A 21496-nucleotide genomic window follows, 5' to 3' on the forward strand; every position below is an offset into this window, starting at 1 on the left:
CCGAACTTCAAGGAGCAAATGCGAGCCGATCTCCCCGTTAAAAAGTCTCGCCAAAGAGAGCAACAGTCCTACAACGATAACTCATTCAATCATAACACTTCACTCATAGTTAGAAAAACTGGTGGCACACTCTAAAGCCACTTCAAAGTTAAAACTCGTCGTGCAGCTTTGATCCACTCAAAGAAATTCATTTCCGTCGTTTTTATTTCAACATAATTTTTTTAAACCTATGATCCACGTAATATACGCAGTAGAATAGGGTAGGTTAATTGGGACTTCCATGGAAATATGGAAATAAAGTAGTGTACCTCACATATCCAAAACAAAGGGGAGGGGGCAGGGGCGTAGCCAGAAATTTCGTTCGGGGGGGGGGACCAAAGTGACAGAACAATGGATTTGGCCATCTTTTTCCCTTTTTTCGGTCATTTTCTCACATTTCGGGGGGGGGGGACCAGACCCCCAAGTCTCCCCCCCCCCGCTACGCACTTGGGAGGGGGCAACGACAAATCCATTTCGAATAAGCGAAATTTTGGATATATATCGTCGTATATTTGAAATGAGGTTTGTTGAAGCTGATGAAATATATGATACGGTAAATGCGTTGCATCGGTAATGCATAACCACCAATCGTCTCGGTAAGTTAGATAAATTTCGACACATATATTACTTTTACCGGCGATTATGCATAATCCTTTCAGACCCTGTATGCACAAACGTGCGGGTTGCTTGTTTTCACTTTAGATATTCTTTATTTACCCTCAGGGATATTCAACCCAAACTTCGAGAATTGTGCGTTGAAATTAAAGCCAAAGTCTCTCAGGTTAAAAAAAATCTACAGGGAGGAAAGACAACCCCTTTCCAGTGCCGTCTTAACGCATGGGCCCACCCGGGCGAGGCCCGGAAGCCTCAAGAGTAGAGGGTCCTCACGAAAATGAGATATAGTTGAAATTTTCTAGAATTTACTAGGTAGGGCTTCAGGGAAACCACTTGGCCCGTTGACCCATGATGGTCTTAAGACGGTCCTGCCCTTCCCCCAGGGACGTAGCTTGCTTTCTCGGGGGCTGTCTTTTCTTGGAGTCTCCTTCAAATGGGTATGCTCAGAAAAAGGAGGAGTTACAAGCACCCCCCCCCCCTAGAATAGCTACGGGCCTGCCCAAGGTGCAGGGCATGGTACTTTAGTTGGTATTTGCCTGCCCAAAGCTGCTTGAAAGTTCTCTCTTAATGTTGAACTCTTAATGCAGCTTTGTTGCCTGCCCCTTCTGTTTCTTAGAACTGGGTCTGAAAGGGATAATTTTAAGTGAAGTCCATGAATTTTATAAATATGAAAGAAATCATACGGAAATATCACTTTAATTTAACCACTTTTATTATCAGCTTAGCCCGTACGTAATGCGTGTACTATACACGAATTTTACCATAAAATTCAATTAAAATAAGTATGAAGAAGATAGATCCTTTTTGGGATGAGTATCCTGCCTAAATGTGTGACGTTTTGCTTTTTTAATGTTTTTAAATCTCTTAATTAAATCAAACAAGTTGGGTTTTTATGTTTGTTTACAAGTTAAATAGCAGTAATCCCATTCTAGGAAGAAAGCTTTTGTGACTTCGTCCCTTAATATCCAACCAAGAGGGGGTGGGCGATGGGGACGATCACCACACCAAGAGTCTGTGAATATGGTAGAATTAATTGTCTCGTACTTTACGGGACGGTAATGACTAGCAAAAATTGCCTCCTCCGACTCATCACTCTGTATTATCGCCTGGGGGAGAAGCTCTGACAATTGTTTTGGCACCGGGCGCCACTAGGTCTAAGACCGGCCCTGATTGTGATTTCAAGAACCTGTTCATTCTACAATGTTGGGGTAACCACATTTCATCGACAAAATTAGGGGGAATTTTACATGCTATATACCATTGAAATTTGGTATACAGTCCATTTCCAGTTAAAAAGTCTCGCCGCAGAAAGCAACAGGCCTACAAGGGTATAATTATTCATTCATTACACTTCACGCACTGTGAGTTGACCGGGAAAACTCATAGTTTAAAAAATTGATTGCAGATGGCAGCACTACACATAACAAGCATCACATGGAAACAAACTTCACGGAAGGTTCACTATACATACTCACACATTCCAACATGTACCAATTCATTAGAGGTTCCGCAGACGAATATTGACGAGGTGCATGTATGGTTTAGTAGTAGTAGTGGTGGTATATGGGGGTAACAGGAAAATTGAATAAAAAGCGCCGCTTTTTCACCCGGTGATCGGAAATTGAACTATTTTTTCATTTCATACATTTCTCTCCCATGGTCTGATTAAGATAAAAATTTTGAAAATTTGGCTGTATTCGGATAAGCAGTTTTTTGGAAAAAACTACTCCGGGTACGGGAACTTTAATTATAATCACCCTGTAGATGCAAAATATCAAATTATTGAACGAAATTATGAGCCTCTCTATTAATTATACGAAGTACAGATGAGACACTGGATACCAAGAGATGATAATTGGATAAAAAAAGTCGCATTCCTTTGTAGGGAATTGAACCAGCAACCTCGCACTTGTTGCTTGGTTAGGTGGCTGCCTATTGCAGTCCCGTTCAGCCCAAAGGAACACAGCGCTTGTTCTTAGGGAAGAAAACTCCTGTCCTTTGCAGCTTAATGGTAGAGCACGAGCCCGGGGATTGTGAGGTTGGTGGTTCGATTCCTCCCACAGAGGAATGTGACTTCTTTTTTCAAATTATCTTCGCTTGGTATCCAGTCATCTGTACTTCGTAAATAATTATTACTTAAAAATTGCGCCAATGGCTAGGAATAATTGGCTGTTGTAAATCGCTGAGAATTGTAGTTAATTTGACGGAAAAAATTGATGAAACTTGAAAAATATGCGAGATGAATGTTTATAGTGATAATTATCATAATTTGAAAGTTTTATCTTCATTCAAATAAAATGCGTTAAAAAAAATAGGAATAAACAGGACACATTTCTATACACTTGTAAAACTCGGGACGGTCAGAATCACAGAAAAACACGAGAAAGATCCATAAAAACAGAGCTATATAAACACTAACAATATTATAATAATATTGTATAAATGATATTTACACATAGAATTCGATCATGTCGGTTATGAATTGATCTTATTTTGTGAAAATTTCGGGTAAATTAGCTTATAAAGTTCGATGTCCCGATTTCATCTGAATAAAATATGGTCATAAAAGCAGATTAGTACTTGAATGCACACATGCCACAGCTACATAGCCATTTTTTAAATAGTTTTTTTGCTTTTTATTTACACACAACGTGCCTATTTTCTTGCTGCAATTTGTTTATTAAGTCTTCACAAAACCGAAACTAAATGTTTCGTTTCAATCCGATAGATGGCGATAGAGATTATGCTTTTAAAAAATCGTGATGAATGAAAAATTAATGATTCAAATTGAATCATTTTCTGTTTTTTTCGTACAGTATTTGTCTCAATGGCTGCCAGACTATTACATGGGTGCTCTCATCCCCCTTGGCGTCCGTGAAATCTCGCCAAATGTTTGATTTTGTATGGGAAATGGTTAAATTGATAAATTTGAGTGTTTTGTATGCTAAAAATTATTGTTATGAATGATTATTCTGGTGGAAAAATTATCATTTCAGGAAGCACATCTGTCCACACAGGAAAAAAGGGACGCTGGTGTTGAGAGAAAACGGAAGCGGAAGCAGCAGCGTCATATCTAGGAGAAAGAGGAAATCTAGGAACGGCGAAGGTGAATAAACGAAAATTTTCCAATATTAATATTCATGCACATCAACTGAGGTTGCCATATTTCTAAAATTAAAATGTGAGACATTTTTCATCGATGAACTGTTGACTTGGAAGGTGTATAGCAGTTCCTACAGACGCGCATGTTCATGATTGAGTAAGTCATCCCTACGCATGTCTTTGCAAAAGCAAGTCTTTCTTACCAATTTCTAACAGATATAGTCTCCCCTACGCATATCTAGACGAAAAATAGTCTTCCTGCGCATTTCTAAGAGGAAGCAAGTCTTTCCTACGCATTTCTAAGAGGAAGCAAGTCTTTCCTACGCATTTCTAAGAGGAAGCAAGTCTTTCCTACGCATTTCTAACAGATAGCAAAGTCCTTTTCTTCGCATATCTCGATCATGGATTTCCAACTGGTGTTCCGCGGAACCCTTTGGTTCCATGACAGTTTTATTGGGGATTCCACATGATCAAACGCCACTTAACCCTTAAAAATCCCGGAGAGTTTTCAAAGAAGAAAACTTTCTTGTTGCTGATATTCGCAAAGCTGTTCTTTGTTTTGAATTTCGACGAAATAGTGTCACGTTTAAAAAAATTCAGACCACTTGGATGACAAATTTAGAGACTGTGGAAGCATATTAGTGACGAAAACAGTGTGCAAGTATGACCAAAAGAATGACCTGGTGAGTAAATGACGGAAACAGTGACCTAGAGGATGGGAAAGCATGTGAACGACCGAAAGATAGTGACACAGAGACGCATTTACGGTATGGGGGCTAAACAGGCTATAGTCCATGGTAGGATGGTCAGATGAGGTACCCGCAAAACCGGTATAAATAACTGAAATCTTTGTTAAAATCCGGGACATTCATTAATAATAACCGGGACAAAACTGGAATATTCTTAAAACTCTCATTGGGTGGACATTACAGAGTAAAAATTGCAAACTAATAATGTATTACGAAAATATTATTACACTACTTCTGCACAGAGGGGAGAAAGAACATCAAGATTGGAGCCATAGTCATCAGACGTCCCGTATATACGTGATTGAAAGGCGCATGCCACGAAGGGTAAGATATGTTACTTTATATAGTAATAAATTACTGGGGGGGGGGGGGGGACTTTAGAACGCTTTAAGCCTCATAACGTCTATGCTTCTACAGTCGACCCTCAATTTACGAACTCATTAAATCGTTTCGGAAGTCCGTTCGTAAACCGAGAATTGTTAAGAAATCGAAATAGTTTTTTTTCTCCCACAGGAATCAATGTAAAATTGATTAATTCGTTCCAAGGACTCGGAATATTTTTAGGGTGAACTTTCATAGCAGTGGTTTGCGCTCAAGTGCACAACGTAAAACCGATTGAAATCATTAGATTAACGCTGAAAACTCTTTTGTTCTAGAAAAGACAATCCCAACGTTACGAGATAACGGGCTTATAACTCATATCGGAGTAAAGGCATGGCCATGTCTGGTTTTCTTCTATATCATCCATAATCACAGTGTCCTTGAAATTTCTGCTTGCAAGGCCACGCCCGGCAATGGGGAAAAGCCCAAAGGATTATGGAAAAGGGGCACGAAACCGCAAAAATCCGTGTGGGTGTAAATCTTTTTTTGTTCTTCTTAGGGGTGTATAGACAGTTCCGCACGGTGCATTTCTGCATATGGGTAATTTGGGGACAAATCCGCACCAAACCCTTCCTAGGATAGAAAAAAATGCCGAGTACTCCCATTCAAACCCCAATATTGCACGTGTAAACGAGGCTTCAGTGGTTCAAAATGGGTTCAGCGTCCTTTGGTTACATAAAATATTAACATGAAAAAAAAATGTAACAGTTGAAATAGTAAATTACTATATTAGCATAATATCTAATGTAGCTAAAAGTTAAAAATTGGAAAATATATTGAAAACAATTCTATTTCATTGCACAAGCAAAAACAAGGGCAAAAAGGTGTTCAAAAAGCCTTTTCCTCGGACAGGGAGAAAAATTGTGAAAAATTCAGACATCTGGCCACCCTAGTCTGGGGCAGCTAATTTGGAATAATGAGTACTCAAGAAAACTAGACTAGAGTGGGTGAATGAATGGCGGCAAAACGATAAATCCGCATCCGGGGGGGGGGGCGAATAATTTCTTTATTTTATTTTGGTGGCATCAATGATCCTTTTTATTTTCCAAATAGGGGACACATTCTCTTTAATTTCACATGCTGGTGTTTCTCTGCACAGCAGAAAGTCTATGTATACCATAGTTTCGCCAAACTTTTTTTGACCCATCGCTCTCTTCTTCAGAATTTTTTTTTCTCCCATGCCAATCTAATCCATAGGATCCTATGTTATACCCGTAGCTTCTACCGCCTCCCTGAAACATTCTATCGTCCCCCAGGGGGCGTTAAAGTTAAAGCCCAAGTTGGGAATCATTGATTTGTGTAAACTGCCTGGGAAATCATATCGCATCATGGGCCGGATGTCTAAAAAGTGTTCAGAAAGGCCAGAATAAGATGAGAAGAAAAAAAACTAATGAACGATAATTTTAATCAGAAGCTCCACAGTGCAACTGGACAAATAAATTTCATACCTAAAAGCAATCAACGGGATTCTGCTAGACGTCCTGATTATGTTGCTTACGAGCTACCTCAGACAATTCAGAATCACTTTGGAGTATTTCCTTACCAGAGACGGAAAAGAAGAGTCCTCCAAAAGAAAGGAATATTTCTCCGAATAGAAGAATAGCACCTCTTACGCCCAAGGAAAGTCTAGTGGTTCCGATAGAAAAGCTCGGAAAAGAGGCCACAGATGTCTTAGCGGAGGAGACAAGAAAGGCAAGTAGACGGATAATAACACAAGGACCCAACAAGGGAATAACCAGCAGGGTGCAAACACAAGGACCCAACAAGGGAATAACCAGGGTGCAAACACAAGGACCCAACAAGGGAATAACCAGGGTGCAAACACAAGGACCCAACAAAGGAATAATGAGGTTACAAACTCAAGGAACCAATAAGAGAATAAGGGTGCCACCACAGGAACCCAGTAAGGATACCGCAAGGGTACCGACACAAGGACCCAAAAGGAAATCTACTGTGGATTCAAGAGAAGGGCCCAATACAAATATTCCAGAAAGACCCAACACACAAACGTTGGATGTTCGGTATCAGATAGAAATAAATTTAGATTATATATAATCTTCAACGAGCGAGTGGTTGGAAGGAAATCGTTTCCAGCATCATTACCCAAGATTTTCCTTCAGACGATATTTTTGATATAGTCGAGGAATGCCTTTTCGTCATCCTCAGTACCAAGCCAGAGAACAGAAGAGTGCTCTTTTAAAGATCCTCTTTTAAAGAGTGCTCTTTTAAAGAGTGCTCCTAAAAGTGCTCACAATGCCAAAAGAGGTCAAACCAATCGCTCTTCTACAATGGAACGCAAATGGATTGAAGAGTGATTTACCAGAGTTCCGTCACTTAGTTGGGGATAGGAAAAACTGACGTGGAATGCATCTCCGAAACATTTTTGAAATCTGGAAAAAGGGCTAAAATTGCGAACTTCTCATGTATCAGAAATGATAGAATCACAGGTATCAAAGGTGGTGTGGCCATATATGTTAAAAAGCATCTTCCTTACAACATTGTGGAGTTACAATCTTCGACAGATACGGAGGCTGTGGCTGCAGAAAGTAAATGAATTCACAGTGGATTTAGAACAGCAGTTCTCTCCAAATGACGTCTCCACTCCAGAACATCCACAGCGAATAAATCAAGTAGTCAGAGAGTACTTAATGAACCCGCCTCCATTGGTTCACGCAGTTTTGCCACCGACGAGCCCGTGCGAGATAGAAAAAATCATATCCAAATTGAAGCCCAGTTGGCGTGGATGGCCTCACATGTAATTAAGCGTTTTATCGCTTATATGCTTACTCCGAATATCATCATATAAAGGCAAATATTTTCAATCTCACGTTAATTCTGGCTTATTTTCCCGCATATTGGAAAAACGCTATAATAAAATAAGTTCCAAAACCTGGTCAACCTCCAGCATTCACATCATCGTATAGACCTATCGCTCCTCTTTTTCATTTGTCCAAGTTATTCGGAAGAGTGTTTGCTGCAAGACTGATCGAATTTACTAACGAATTCAAGTTAGGCCGAATGGAATAGTTCGGTTTCAAAATGCTACAATAAAATTACGGAGCAGTTCATCAGCTCGTTAGGGTGATCGAATGCCTTCAAGAAGCTAAAAAAATTATAGAGAGTACTCTGTTGCAGCCCTTTTAGATTACAGTCGAGCTTTTGATTTGCGTTAGAAGATTTATGAGCCATCCGTTAAGTAATTAATGAGCTATTAATTTTAATTAATTCCGTATTAAAAATCCATGTGATAACAGAAATGTCATGTCTAGGTTGGCTCACCGTGTCTTGTTTGTTTATTGAGATCATGATTTCTATTTTTCTAATGTTAATTTAGTGTTTTTTGACTTAGGTGAACGCGAATCTGAGATACAGGGGGTTTGGAAATTCCCCTCTCTTCACAATTACCCCCTAGTCAAAACAATTAAATTAACAAAGTGTTTAAACTCTAACAATTAATTTTAAAAAGCCCATAACATCTGCTGACCCCTACCCGTAGAGACATGCGGGGACCTCAGTTGAATAGGGGTTCCACGATAACATCTGGCACAATGATTTATGACAAAAAAAGTATATTAAGAACAGAGACCCCCTACGCATAGGGGGACCGTGCCCCTACCAAAAATTTATAAAAGTTCAATATTTCGGTTAAAAAAATTAAAATATTGAAAGAAAATACCTTATGTGCTATTTTATCCAATTTCTGTTCATTTTAATGCTTTTTGAAGGGTAATAACTCAGAATTTCTCTGGAAGGCAATTTGTACCCACCGCAAGCCTTTTGTGCCCTCTTCAAAGGTAGATCCTGCATACGCCCCTGATTAATAGGCGATGCATAAGCTCTCTATCATTTTGCCCTGAGGCTATAATGCTGTTGAGACGGCAGTAGGGGCAAACATTTTTTTTTATATAAATATTCAGAAATTTATTCCGTAGAACAGCCTCATTGTCATCAAGGGTTCTGCTGCACAGCCTTATGACCAACAAGGGTTCCGCAAGTAACTCTATACGTTGAAAACCCGCTGATCTGGACGAAAGCAAGTCTTCTCTACGCATACTTATGGTTAAGAAAGCCTCCCTCACATATTTCTGAGGTACAGTGAGAAATACTGGGTATGGAATATTGGCACACGAGATAGAAGGGTATGGCAGAGAAATGCTCCATCGAAAGGACCTGAACCCCCGTCCGCTTTTTTTTTCCTTGTATAAGATGAGATGGTGACATAGAGATGATCACATGAGGTGCGACACCTATATATTTTTACCCATTACAGTCGGAATGGCCTCATCTTTTTGAGAAACTGGTCACTAGAAAATTTAAATTGTTCACAATCAAAAGATTGACCCACGTTCCCTCGGGCTGGAGTAATGTCGGTCTCACTCTCGTGTGATGCCATGGCGCTGGTACATCGGAAGACTCATGTCAAGAAGGTCGATTCATAATTTCTTCTCGGTGAAATTTTAGTACCCTGCTCCACAAGACTGTGAATAGGTATCTATGCGCCCCCCCCCCTCCCCCGAAATTCACGGTAGGGACCCAAGAAAACTCTCAAACACAATGGCTACAATCACCTGGGTTCGAATCCCAGCTGGTTCGTGACATCAGCCGAGTTTTGATTATTTTTGATGGCATCGAAGCCGATAAGACCAGGTACATCTCACCTTACATCTTTTGAAGATTTCAAGGCGTTCCCAAGAGATGGATGCATCCGGCGTCTATTCATAAATCAAACATGTATACAATGACGATCATAATCACATCTAAATTGTAAATTTAAAAATGGTAAGTAATAAATAAAAATCTCGTTGATAAATTTCGTAGGTTCAAATCGAGGCTGCTTTATATCGGGCTGAAGAAAGTGCCAAATTCACCTTCCTTCCGTTCTTCCAACATCACGGGGATGGGGGGCATGACTGGCATCGTGCGCTTCTCATACCTGCTCGCTGAGCTGTTTTGCAAGTTGCTGCTTATTACAGGGGTTCTTAACCTTTTTCGGCCGCGGCCCAATCTCAACGAAAAAATCAGCTCCGTGACCTTCATGGGACTTTTTGTTTTTCGAAATTAGTGAGAAACCATTGAAGCAATAAACGTATTTATGACGGCTGTAAATGAATTCGTACAACCCTTCTCGGAAGCCCCTGCGAATCGAATTTGTGTCGATTCGCAGGGCTCACAGACCTCCAGCGAAGACGATTTTATTCTTTTTTTTTTCGTTTTCCACGCGATGAATTTACTATTTGGGTCTGTGAAAAATCTAGTCTGTGGACCCTGCTCCGGGGGGGGGGGGGCACACGGTCGTGACTCAGCTCAAGAATCCCCGTCTGTAATATTTTACGACCCATCTCAGAAGGCCCTGCGAATCAAGTTTAGGACGTAATCCATCGTAAAGCTTGAGAATCCCTGGCTATAATTGTTTTTATGCGATCTGATTCCGAACTCCCGTGCGAATCAAGTTTTGGTCATGACCCATAGCTCAAGAATCGCTGGTTTTCCGTGGTTCTCAACTATGAAGCGCGAAGGCGAGCAGATCTCCCCGTTGAAAAATCTCGCCGCAGAAAGCAACAGGACTACAAACAGTACAAACATTCAGTCGTTACACTTCACTTATAGTTTTTAAAATAAATGGTAGGTGGCAGCACTGTAACAAGCATTACACAGTACGAACCTCACGTTAAGTTCACAAGACATACATACTTGTGTGGTTTAGTATAGCTCAAGAATCCCTGTCTTTAAATGTATTCGTACGAACCAGCTCGGAAGCCTTTAGAATTCACTATCTATTCAGGATTGATCGAACTTATGCCTAACGATATTCATAATTATTTGCAATTGCAGTTGGAATCCACAAGTCCGTAGCGGCAGCGGCCCTAGAACAGAATATCGAATGTGGTTTGGCGACGAAATCCATCGACGGAGTGACCAGCAGACAGCCCTCGGCATTACTGGTGCAGGACAAAGGCAACGCCAAGTCCTGGTCGGCGAAGCAGATACCCAAGACCCTATCGATAAAGCCATCTGACAACCTAAAGCCAGAAGGGCCCATTGATCTCACGACGACCCACCAACAGGACTTCACGGCAAAGCATCGGCAACTATCGGCCGAGGAGATACGCGAGGCCGCGGAGAGAACTCGGACTTTCGACTACATCAGGGACTCCTGGAACCAGAAGCAGACCCCGAGAACTCTCCCCATAAAGAAGCAGGACCATTTCAAGACCAGTGGACCGATACCCATGAACGGGAACGGCGCCGATCTCTCCACCATAGACGAGGCCGCTCCGGGTGAGGATGCGACACCCGCGTCGGAAACCCACCACCATCAGGAACCGGAAGCGACGAGAGAAAGACGCCGTCGACGGCCGACCACGTCGTTGAAGACTGAAGGCCATTTCGAGTCGGAGACCTTGTACCAGAAAGACTTCACGCCTAGGCAGGTGGTGGAGCTGAGCCCGAAGACGGCACGTCCACAGAGCAACCTGAAACCGGAAGGCACGATGATGTTCGACACGACATCCCTGGATTACAAGGCCATCAAGAAAGCCGACACGGACGACCCGGCGGGAGAAATCCGACCGAGGAAACACCGTCCGCAAAGCCAACTGAAAATCCCGCCGGTCCCACTGGCGGTCGACACGACGGTTGGCTCGGACTTCAAGGTGTGGAACGTCCAGAAGCCCGAAAGAAGACGACCACGTGACAATCTCCAGACACTGGGACGGAGCGAATCGACAGACGACGATTTGTGGTCGAAAGCACGAGGTGAGGACACGGGACGGCAAGCCTCGACGAAACCCAGATCAGATCCACAAGCAATGCCAGAGGCCAATGAAAAGGAGGAAGTCACAGCAGAAGTGGAAGACAAAGCGGAAACCGGGACGATCGATAAACCTGAAGATACCATCGAGGTCACAAGACAGACTTCACCCGTCGTTGATGAGGTCTGTCTGCCTAAAGATGGCACCACGTCTTTGCAGGGGACGGAGACCCAAGACGTGCATCACAGACTGAGCCGACGGATCCTCAGGTCGGAATCTCAAGTCGTTTCTGATCCAGAGATCGTGGACGACACGAGTTCCGACAACGGACAGTACATGACATGGGACCAGATCCGACCGAAACCGATCCGCCCGACGAGTAACTTGAGGCAAGAAGGGGGCATGGAATTTACCACGACGAACAGGAGCGAGTTCATCAGGAGGCCTTTCAACCCGATCAGAGGTTTCAGGCCCACGACCACCACGAAAATAGCCGGAGACCTGTTCACCACGACGACCAACCAAGCCATGTTCAAGGAGTCCCCAGTAGAGAAGCCACGCCCGATACGACCTAGGAGCAACCTGCATCTAGAAGACGGGACCTTCAATGGCGAGACGACGTTCTCGAGAGAGTTCAGGCAATGGCCCATCGACAAGCCGTCACCGATAACACACAAGAACACCCTCCACCAAGAAGGCACCATGGAGTTCACAACCACCAATCACGTCGAGTTCGAGGAGAAGCACCCGGAAAAAGTCTCTCCGATAAGGCCCAAGACGACGAACAGAGTGTACGGCGACGGCGAGTTCGAAGGGATCACCACGAGCAGGAGCATGCACCAGAAGTTCGACTCGGAGAGGATGGAGCCGATAAAACCCGAGACGAGCCTGAAGCCCCACTCGGGGTTGTTCAACGACGAGACCACTTCGAGGAGGGAATTCCAAGAGTGGAAGGTCGATCGGAGACCGGAACCGGTCCGACCGAACACGAACATGAAGCAGGAAGGGGACATGGACTTCACTACGATGAACCAGGTGCAGTTCCAGGAGAAGACGGCTGATCCAGTCTCGCAGATAAGGCCCCACACGTCCTCGAAGATGACCGGGGATTTCGACGGCACCACCACCAACAGGACGATGTACAGGGCGATGCCCATAGACAGGGTCAAGAAGATAATTCCGAAGCAGAACCTTTTCATGGAGAGCGGTCAGTTCGAGGGCGAGACGACGAACCGCTGGGAATTCCAACCCTGGTCATCGGACACGCAGCAGCCGGTGGTCATCGCATATAGAAAGCAAAGGCAGAGGGACCTGAGACCTCAGACACACTTGCACACTGAGAACGGGGAGTTTCCCGACGGTACTACAGCGAGAGATTCATACCGGGAATGGGAGACGACCGGGCGGAACGTGGCCACCAAACCGAGAAGCAGTATCAGAAACGAGGGCGAGATCGATTTCACGACCTCGAACCAGACCGAGTACGACGAGAAGACAATACACCGCGCTCCGGGAATCCGCCCCGTGACGTCGACGAAAATGACGGGCGATTTCGACGGCACGACCATGAATGACGTGATGTTCAGGGACACGGGGGTGCCTCCTCAGAGACAACCATCCATCAGGCCTAGGCCACAGCTGCAAATGGAGACCGGCGCCTTCGCCGGCGAGACCACAACGCACAAGGACTACCGACGCTGTTCCCACGAGAAGCAGAACCTGATGAGGCCAAGGGGAAACCTGACTCAAGCGGGGTCCATGGAGTTCGTGACTTCGAGCGCCGAGGACTATGGCGAGAAGCCCTTGGAGAAAACCAAAAGCCTTAGACCCCGTACGGCCGAGCACGTCAGCGGGGAGTTCGAGGGTACCACGATCAATCGAGCCTCTTACATGACGCCACCCCTGGCGAGAGTCCGCCAACGACATCTTATGAGCGATTTTGACCGAGGGTACGGCGAACCCAGGCCGTTCCAGGACGACACCACCATGAACAGGGATTTCGTCTACAGGTACCATGAGAGACCGGCTGCCGTCAGGCCGAAATCGAACCTCCACCAGGAAGGTGACCTCGATTTCGTCACCTCCAACCAACTCGAATTCAGTCCCAAAACTGTCGAGAGACCGCAGCAGATAATACCCCAGACGATGACCCAGATGCCGGAGGGGGAGTTCTACGGCACTACGACGAACAGGGCGATGTTCGGGGACACCGAAATCGAAAAGGTGAGGCCGATCAGACCGAACACCAACCTCAGGCCCGAAGGGGGGCATTTCTACGGGGACACGACGGCCAGGGACGAATTCCGCGGACTGTCGACGGACCGACCGGCGCCGGTCATGTACAGCGACACCCTGAGACAGGAGGGCGACATGGAGTTCGAGACGACGAACCGACACGAGTTCAAGGAGCGTTCGACGACGGACAGACCGTACCCCGTCAGACCCAAAACGACGACGAAGATAGAGGGAGAGTTCGACAACACGACGACCAACCAGGTCATGTTCTCGTCATCGCAGCACGTCTCCGAGAGGGTGAAGCCCATCAGACAGAAGGACAACCTGCACGTCGAGGAAGGCAAGTTCTCCGACGAGACGACGTCCAGGAGAGAATTCAGGCAGTGGGTCAAAGAACCCCGTCCGGGCAAGTTCGAAAAGAGGGCCATGAAGGAGTTCAAGGCGGCCGGAGTGCCGACCATCAGGAAAATGAAGACGGTAGTGAGGAAGAGAAGTCGGAATACGACGATTGGAACTGAATCCGACTTCAGAGAAGATGACCAAGAGCCACCTAAACAAGTCGAAGCAGAGCAGGTCGCCGATGACACCGCAGGTGCTGAGCCAGATGACTCTGTTGAACCTGGCGCACAGGAGGATGGCGCACCCGCAGATGAAGCTAACGTCCCCGAAATAGCTACAGACAATGCCCAAACCACTGACGAACAACAAGATCGCCAAGACGACCCTCCAGCAGAAAACCAACAGGATGCAGTAGAAGTATCAGCTGTCGGAAAGGGTCGAAGCTCACCTCAAGCAGAACCAAAGACTCCCCCCACTAACCACGAGATTGAACAGGATAAATCCGAAATGACGGCCACTGAGACACCAACAGTCGGAAAACCGGCACCGTTATCGCCGGGGCCGTGGAAACTCTCCGACGGCTCCTACTATCTGAGAAGAGATTCCAAAGAAGACGCTTCGGCGCTCAAGGGTCCCAAGCGGTACAGACCGACGGACAACCTCCAGCTGGAAAAGGTCCCCTTCGAAGCAGACTCCACGACGATGCTGGAGTTCAAGAAATGGGAAACGTCACCCTCGACGCCCAAGAGACGTTCCCCGGTCCTGAAACAAGAAGGGGCCATGCTCTTCTCGACGACGGCCGATGATTACTCCAGGAAGGCCAAGGACAGCACCTTCCACGAAACCAAGAGGTAAGTCGCCATCGTACACCAAATAATCTCGAGCTAAATGCATTCTAATGACAGAAATACGATCGTAATTGACTGATTCATTTTTCCCCCTCGCAGGACCTTGAAGCCCCACGGGAACCTGAAACAAGCTGGAAAGATGGAATTCTCCACGACCACGAATTCCTCTTACGTAGGAGCCAACGCAGTCTCAAAAACGAAGACGCTCCGTCCCAAGTCGTCCCTGAAGCTCGGGATAGACGACGAGCCACCAAGCGGTAGGGAACAGCGCCCTTCCAAAGCACGGTCCAACGACCTGATCACGACATCAATGTCCTCCTACACGGGCCACGTTGGAAACAAGACCAGGGCCAACAGACCCATGACCAGCCAGAAAGTCGGAGGGGGCCACTTCGAAGGCAAGTCGACGACCCAGAGCTCGTTCACCGCAGTCGACATGGGCAAAGTCGAGAAGACGAAATCCTTCAAGCCCGAGAAAAGCTCCGTTTTCAACGGTGGCGACGGATTCGACGGCAGCACCACGTACAGGTGCAGTTTCGACGCCATGAAGCAGGGAGGGCACCACTGCCCCGTACTCGATCTCGACAAAAGCAACGGTTCGAATTTCCAGTTCAAGGAGGAGGTCAACGGCCACAGGTTCTATCTGCCCATGGTCAAAGGTCAATAGTATCAACAACATGATCTCTCGAGACCTCCATACAAGTCACTGCCATACCATATCAACGTATAACCATGGATGAAGCAAGAAAAACCATCATCCGCATCAAATGAAGGGTATCATCGATAGTCATTGCAGCAATCCATCCGCATCGCACAACAGCTGTCTTCACCTGCCGCAATAGTCATTGCAGAAATCTATTAATGCCAAAAACGACAGCCCTCGTAACCTATCACAATAGTAATCACAAAAATTCATGTCTCCCAAGAACCGTCTTGACTTATCGCAATAGCCATTGCAGAATTCATTTCATCCACGTCCCATGACAGCTATCGTAGCCTATCATAATAATCACAGAAATCTGTCCACGTTTCCGTAATAGTTGTCTTAATACACACAGTTACCACACTGTTATTCAATAGTCTCTCATCCCAGAAATATATTCACATTCCATGACAGCTGTCTCAACCTATCGTAATCACCATCGCGGGAAATCCATCCACGTCCCACGAGAGTTGTCTCAACGCATCGCAAGAGCCATTTCGGAAATCCCTCAGCGTCCCACAACTGTTGTCTCAACCCAATGCAATAGTCCTCGTGGAAATCCGTTCGCGTTACAACTCTCTCAACCTAACGCAGTAGTATCGAAAAAAATCCATCCGCCTCTCACGACAGCTATCTCAACCTAACGCAATAGTCATCTCGGGAATGCATCCACGTCCCACAACAGCTGATTTAACCCATCGCAAATAGCCATTTCGGAAATCCATCCGCGTCCCACGACAGCTGTCTAAACCCAACGCAATAGTCATCACAATCCAGTCCACATTCCGCAACAGCCGTCAACTCATTGCAATAGCCATTACAGAAATCTATCAACGTCCCATAACCGCTACCATTACTACGGTGCATAAACGTAGTAGAAGTGTCAGCGTTGTCGAGGAAAATAGCAGTTCTCCAGTGCTTCACATGTATAGCGAAGTACCAGAGAGGATGCTGGAAAACCGACGAGCCATGTTCTCCTATATGGGCGTCCAACAAAGTGTAATATTTAAAATCCATCCCAATTTCGAATGTGAAGCGCATCACAAAACAATCAATCTCATAAAATATCTGAGCTTTTCCGAATTCTGTCTTATGCATACACATTTTACTTCGACTTGTGAAAATCTAGCGGTGCTGAGAACCACTGCTGTCATCTGTTGGCAATAAATCAAACAAACTAAAAATGACACGTCACGTCAAAGGATTGATTTGAAGGTCCTGTGTGGAATTGGTTAATACAAGGATGCCGCTTTCCTCACAGAAGGCGAGAAGTGCATAACGAAAGAAAAATTTCAGACATTTTTTTGCAAATTTAAGCCCATCAAATGGCAATAAATCTGCAAACTATGGTCTGTTCAAGAGAGAGAATATATGAGAGAAACTATACACACGAAATAAAAAAAAAAATTCATATATATTATTTCCCCCCCCCCCTTCCCCATTTGAATCCATAAATCTATCTTTTCAACACCGAAAGATTTGTGATCGTGTAGAAAATGTTAGATGTAGTCAAGTTTTGTACTAATATCATGTTGAAAATAAAAAAATATACATCATAGTCACAATATTTAGTGTTTCTTATTGAAGAAAAATATTATTTTTAAGCCCAGCAATGTGTAAGTTAAAAAGTTGCGAAAAAATAGAAAGTATAATGCAGTCAAATCTCGATAAGTCGAATGTGCAGCGGCCGTCAAAAAACTTCGAGTTATCGTAGTTCGACTTATAAGTCGAGAAAAAGATTGGAGAATTTGTACGAGAAAATATTTAGCACAACTATCGCTATTTGCACAGAACACTGATTCTAGAGTTGGACCAGGAATGCATCACAATATTTAGTTTAAATTTAAAAATTTAGTTTTGTTTAATATTCACAAAGTGCGTGAAATTATAATTACCTGTTATTATTTTGGTATATATGGCTAAGATTGGACTCAAAAACAGTTGTTTAAGTTATAATCTAATTCTAAAGTATGTGCACTGTTTAGTGCTAAATATCACTTTTGACTTATCGGAAAATTTGATTTCAGAATGGGGGGGGGGGGGGAGAAGATTTATTAAAATAACACCGCTGTTTACGAATATCTCATCAGTAAAACATGCCAAACTACTGGAGATGAAGAAATTCGAAAAGATATGTTTACGAACGTTTCTTAACAGCTGGCTGATGCGAAGATATATTTTGAAAAGAGAGAAAATTCAACTGCCCCTGCGGGGATTCGAACCCACGTCCTGTTCACTTTCCAGGTGCAGGGCCGTCTTAAGAGCATCACGGGCCAAGTGATTTTTCTGAGGCCCTACTGGGAAAATTCTCGAAAAATTCAACTACTTCTTATTTTTCTGAGGCCCCCGGGTAGGCCCCATCCGTTAAGACGGCACTGTCCAGGTGAACGCCTTAGACTACAAAGGCAACGAAAATCTCAATCTTTCCTTGGAGCTCGTGTGCACTGAACGGGACCGCACATGGACGGTCGGACCCAACTCAGGCTAAAGCTCACAGTTGCTGACAATGCCACCAGATGGCGACTTATCCGAAGATGATTCCACCCTCCGCTATCCATACAAAGTGCACACGAACTCCAAGGAAAGATTGAGATATTTGTTGCTTCTGTAGTCTAGTGCGTTCACCCGAAAAGTGAAAAGACGTGGGTTCGATTTCCCGCACAGGGGTAGCTGAATTTTCTCTTTCCAAAATATATCTTCGCATCAGCAAGCTGTTAAAAAAAACTTCGTATGGATAGCGGAGAGTGATATCATCCTCGAATGTTTATTCTTATTTAATTCAAATATTAAGTGATGAACTGGACGTACATAGTGTATTATGGAAACAACTGCATGCATGGTAGTCTATAAATGAAACGAATTGTAAATAAAGTGTATGAAAGATTATTTTCTATCAAAAAAAAAAAAAAAAAAGCAGTGATTTTTGACTCTTTTATCCTTCTTTCGAGCGAAAGTCACCCACTTTTTGCAATTTTGCAAGCAGACAAATGAATTTGCTAAAGTCTTTTGCTAATTGCTAAATTATATTGCTGAACGCTAAAATCTATTGCTAAATTCGATTACAAAATGCTATTTTTTAAATTTCTCTCATATACTTAAAAACGTCGATTTAAAGGAAGAAAACTTAATTTAAGGAAGAGTTTTAACATTAAAAATATACGGAAAAAGTTCTGGGGCTGAGCCGAAGTTTCGATGGCCACCCCCTCCCCACGACTCAAACAGATTTTCGAGCTATCGGAGTTAGACATATTGAGAATTGATGTATACCTTAATAATTACGCCTAGTATACGGGGTGTCCTGTAATCACCCTGTACCAGTTTTGAGCGTGAAAATACAGCGACACAAAATAAAAAAAAAATTTAATTTTTTTCACACGGTCCCCTTGTCTTCTAACCTTAAAAGTCAGAAAGCGATTGCCCCGCGTCTCTTCTGAGAAAAAATAACACGTTTCTAAGTACAATATATTTACCAAGACATTTGAATTAAAAAAATCCGAGAAAAGTTGGGAAAGAACAACATAAATTAACGGGCAAAGCTTTTTATTTTTTCCTTCCTCACTTGTTATTCTTTATCAAGTTTTCCCCGCTTTTTTAAATTCAAATACCTCAGCGAATATTGCACTTTGAAGCATTTTTTATTTGTTTTATTGGTCTTAAGAAAGACAGGTTAACGACTTTCTGATAGTTTTTAGGGCAGGGGGTGTTTATATAAAAATTTAGATTTTTTTTTTCATTTTGTGTGACACGCTGTTCCCATTGAGTATTTTTTAAATTGGATCCATACCTCTACGACGAACACTTGATGAGATAATGGAAAAATTAGGGCTTACAGGACACAGTCTTTTATATATGGTTGCACAGCCAATTCGCTTACAATGTCATAATATAGAGATATGACATGGATGACTTTTATTCCAAACTAAAAAATTTCAATTAATTTTTTAAAATGTGGTTAAAAGAGATTTTTTCCCCCGTTGATTGGCAATCAGTTTACAGGTGGAGTTGTAAAATTCTTGCAGTGCGATAGATCGATATCATTACACTGAAGCTTTACATCAACTACTTTCAATCCACTGCTGGATGTGGGTAACAACTTTCTGTTAAGCAACATCGCAACAATAATTTCAATAGCAGATAGAGCATAATTATCTGTATTAGAGGGGAGTGCAAGTAATGAGAAGAGAGAGAGTGCAAACACATTTCATTCTCTCCATATTTTCGAGGATAAAAGGTGCATAGCAAACGGGGGGGGGGGGGGGTTACACCATTTTAGTGGAGAACTGCTGATCCTAGAAGTATACTTCCAGAGAGAAAAAGTTTCCAAATAACATGTAGCATTCAGATATGTCATTCATGTCTCAAGGGGTTGCAGTTATTTAAAAAAAAAAAAGCTTTCATACAGTCCTGTGTACCCCTAAACCCTATTAGAGGAAACTTGTTGCCCTGTCTCTGTTGATGCCAAAGGGGGAAAAAATTCATGTCTCTAAGTGCAATATTCACTGAGATATTCAAATTAAAAAAACAAGAAAAAATAAAAAAAATTGGGAAGAAGAGCGTTAAATGCGGGTAGAAGGAGTTTTCCGCATTTAGAGCTGTTTTTTTCTTTCAGCTTTCCTCCATTTTTTGGATTGGAATATCTTAGTGAATAGTCACTTTGGAATACTAAAATTTCTTTGTTGGCACCAGGAGACGGAGGGGGGGGGGGCGCACACACACACAGTGGCAAGATGCTCATCTTCCACTTTGAATGTTACCATCAAAGTCCATGAGGTCAAATCAGGGCATAGGACATCAGAAGCAAGTTCTTTGCCTACTTCGCCTGAGCCGACCACCGATGTGGATGGAGCCTTTATTTTCCACCCAGCTCCACTGGTTGGAAATTGTCGTATTGCGATATATGACCGGAGTTGGTGCACGGTAAAGTAGGAGAGACAGGGCAACAACTTTCTAATTGGGGTGTGGGAACATGGACTGAATAAAAGTTAATTTTTTTACTTCAATAATTATGCAACACTTTGAACCATGAATGACATATCTGAGTACTACATGCTATTTGGAAACATTTTCTAACTGGAAGTATACCTATAGGATCAATGGTTCGCCAGTAAAATGCAATGCTCCCATTTGCTATATGTGGGGTATGGCAAATACTATGTACACAAAAGATTATTTCAAAAAAACACAATATGGAATTTATCATCTATTTCATAAATATGAAATTTACATATCTCTAATCATGTGAATGATTCATTCTTATCACTTTCTTTCACCTCCAGGATAAAAAAAAAAAAAAAAGATTTACAGGAAAAAAAATGTTTTATTTTTACTATCATTGTGGTAGCTTTTGAAATAAGAGAATTTTTCGGAAAATACTTGGAGAAAGAGATGAAAATACATCGATTTAGTGCAATAAATACTGGATTGTTTGCTTCAAGATACTCATTTGATCCTTTTTGTTTGCACCACGGTCATTTTCTGCACACAAGGACTAATTAGACCAGGACCTACAATTTACTAACCTTGACAACATATATATATATATATATAATTATAGCACAATAAAAAAAATCATTTAATTTTTTTTTCATAGCACTATTTCGGTATCCTATAAGATTGATTCCAGCCAAAGCAAAATGACAGAAATGACTTGGCTCGAAAATAATGTTTGGTCAAAACACAGATAATTCTTTTCTGTCTAAATATTTACTACATTTTTTTTTTTTGCAGTCTTTC

General features: G+C 43.2%; 1 protein-coding gene across 1 annotated transcript in view; it reads left to right on the plus strand.

Moving 5' to 3' along the window:
* LOC149071225 (uncharacterized) overlaps nt 1-17328 on the plus strand; it is a 53461-nt gene extending 36133 nt beyond the window's left edge. Inside the window, exons 2-4 of the mRNA XM_089248206.1 lie at nt 3651-3760; nt 10719-15063; nt 15160-17328. Of these exons, the coding sequence (XP_089104332.1) occupies nt 3651-3760; nt 10719-15063; nt 15160-15727 (5023 nt within the window). The 3' untranslated portion in view covers nt 15728-17328. The remainder of the gene's footprint in view (nt 1-3650; nt 3761-10718; nt 15064-15159) is intronic.
* The last annotated feature ends 4168 nt before the right edge of the window (nt 17329-21496 follow it).

The sequence above is a fragment of the Pholcus phalangioides genome, unplaced genomic scaffold (genome assembly GCF_987345545.1).
Source record: "Pholcus phalangioides strain wild (caught in Gottingen) unplaced genomic scaffold, Ppha-v1.0 ptg000019l_1, whole genome shotgun sequence".
NCBI classification, from domain to species: Eukaryota; Metazoa; Arthropoda; class Arachnida; order Araneae; family Pholcidae; genus Pholcus; species Pholcus phalangioides.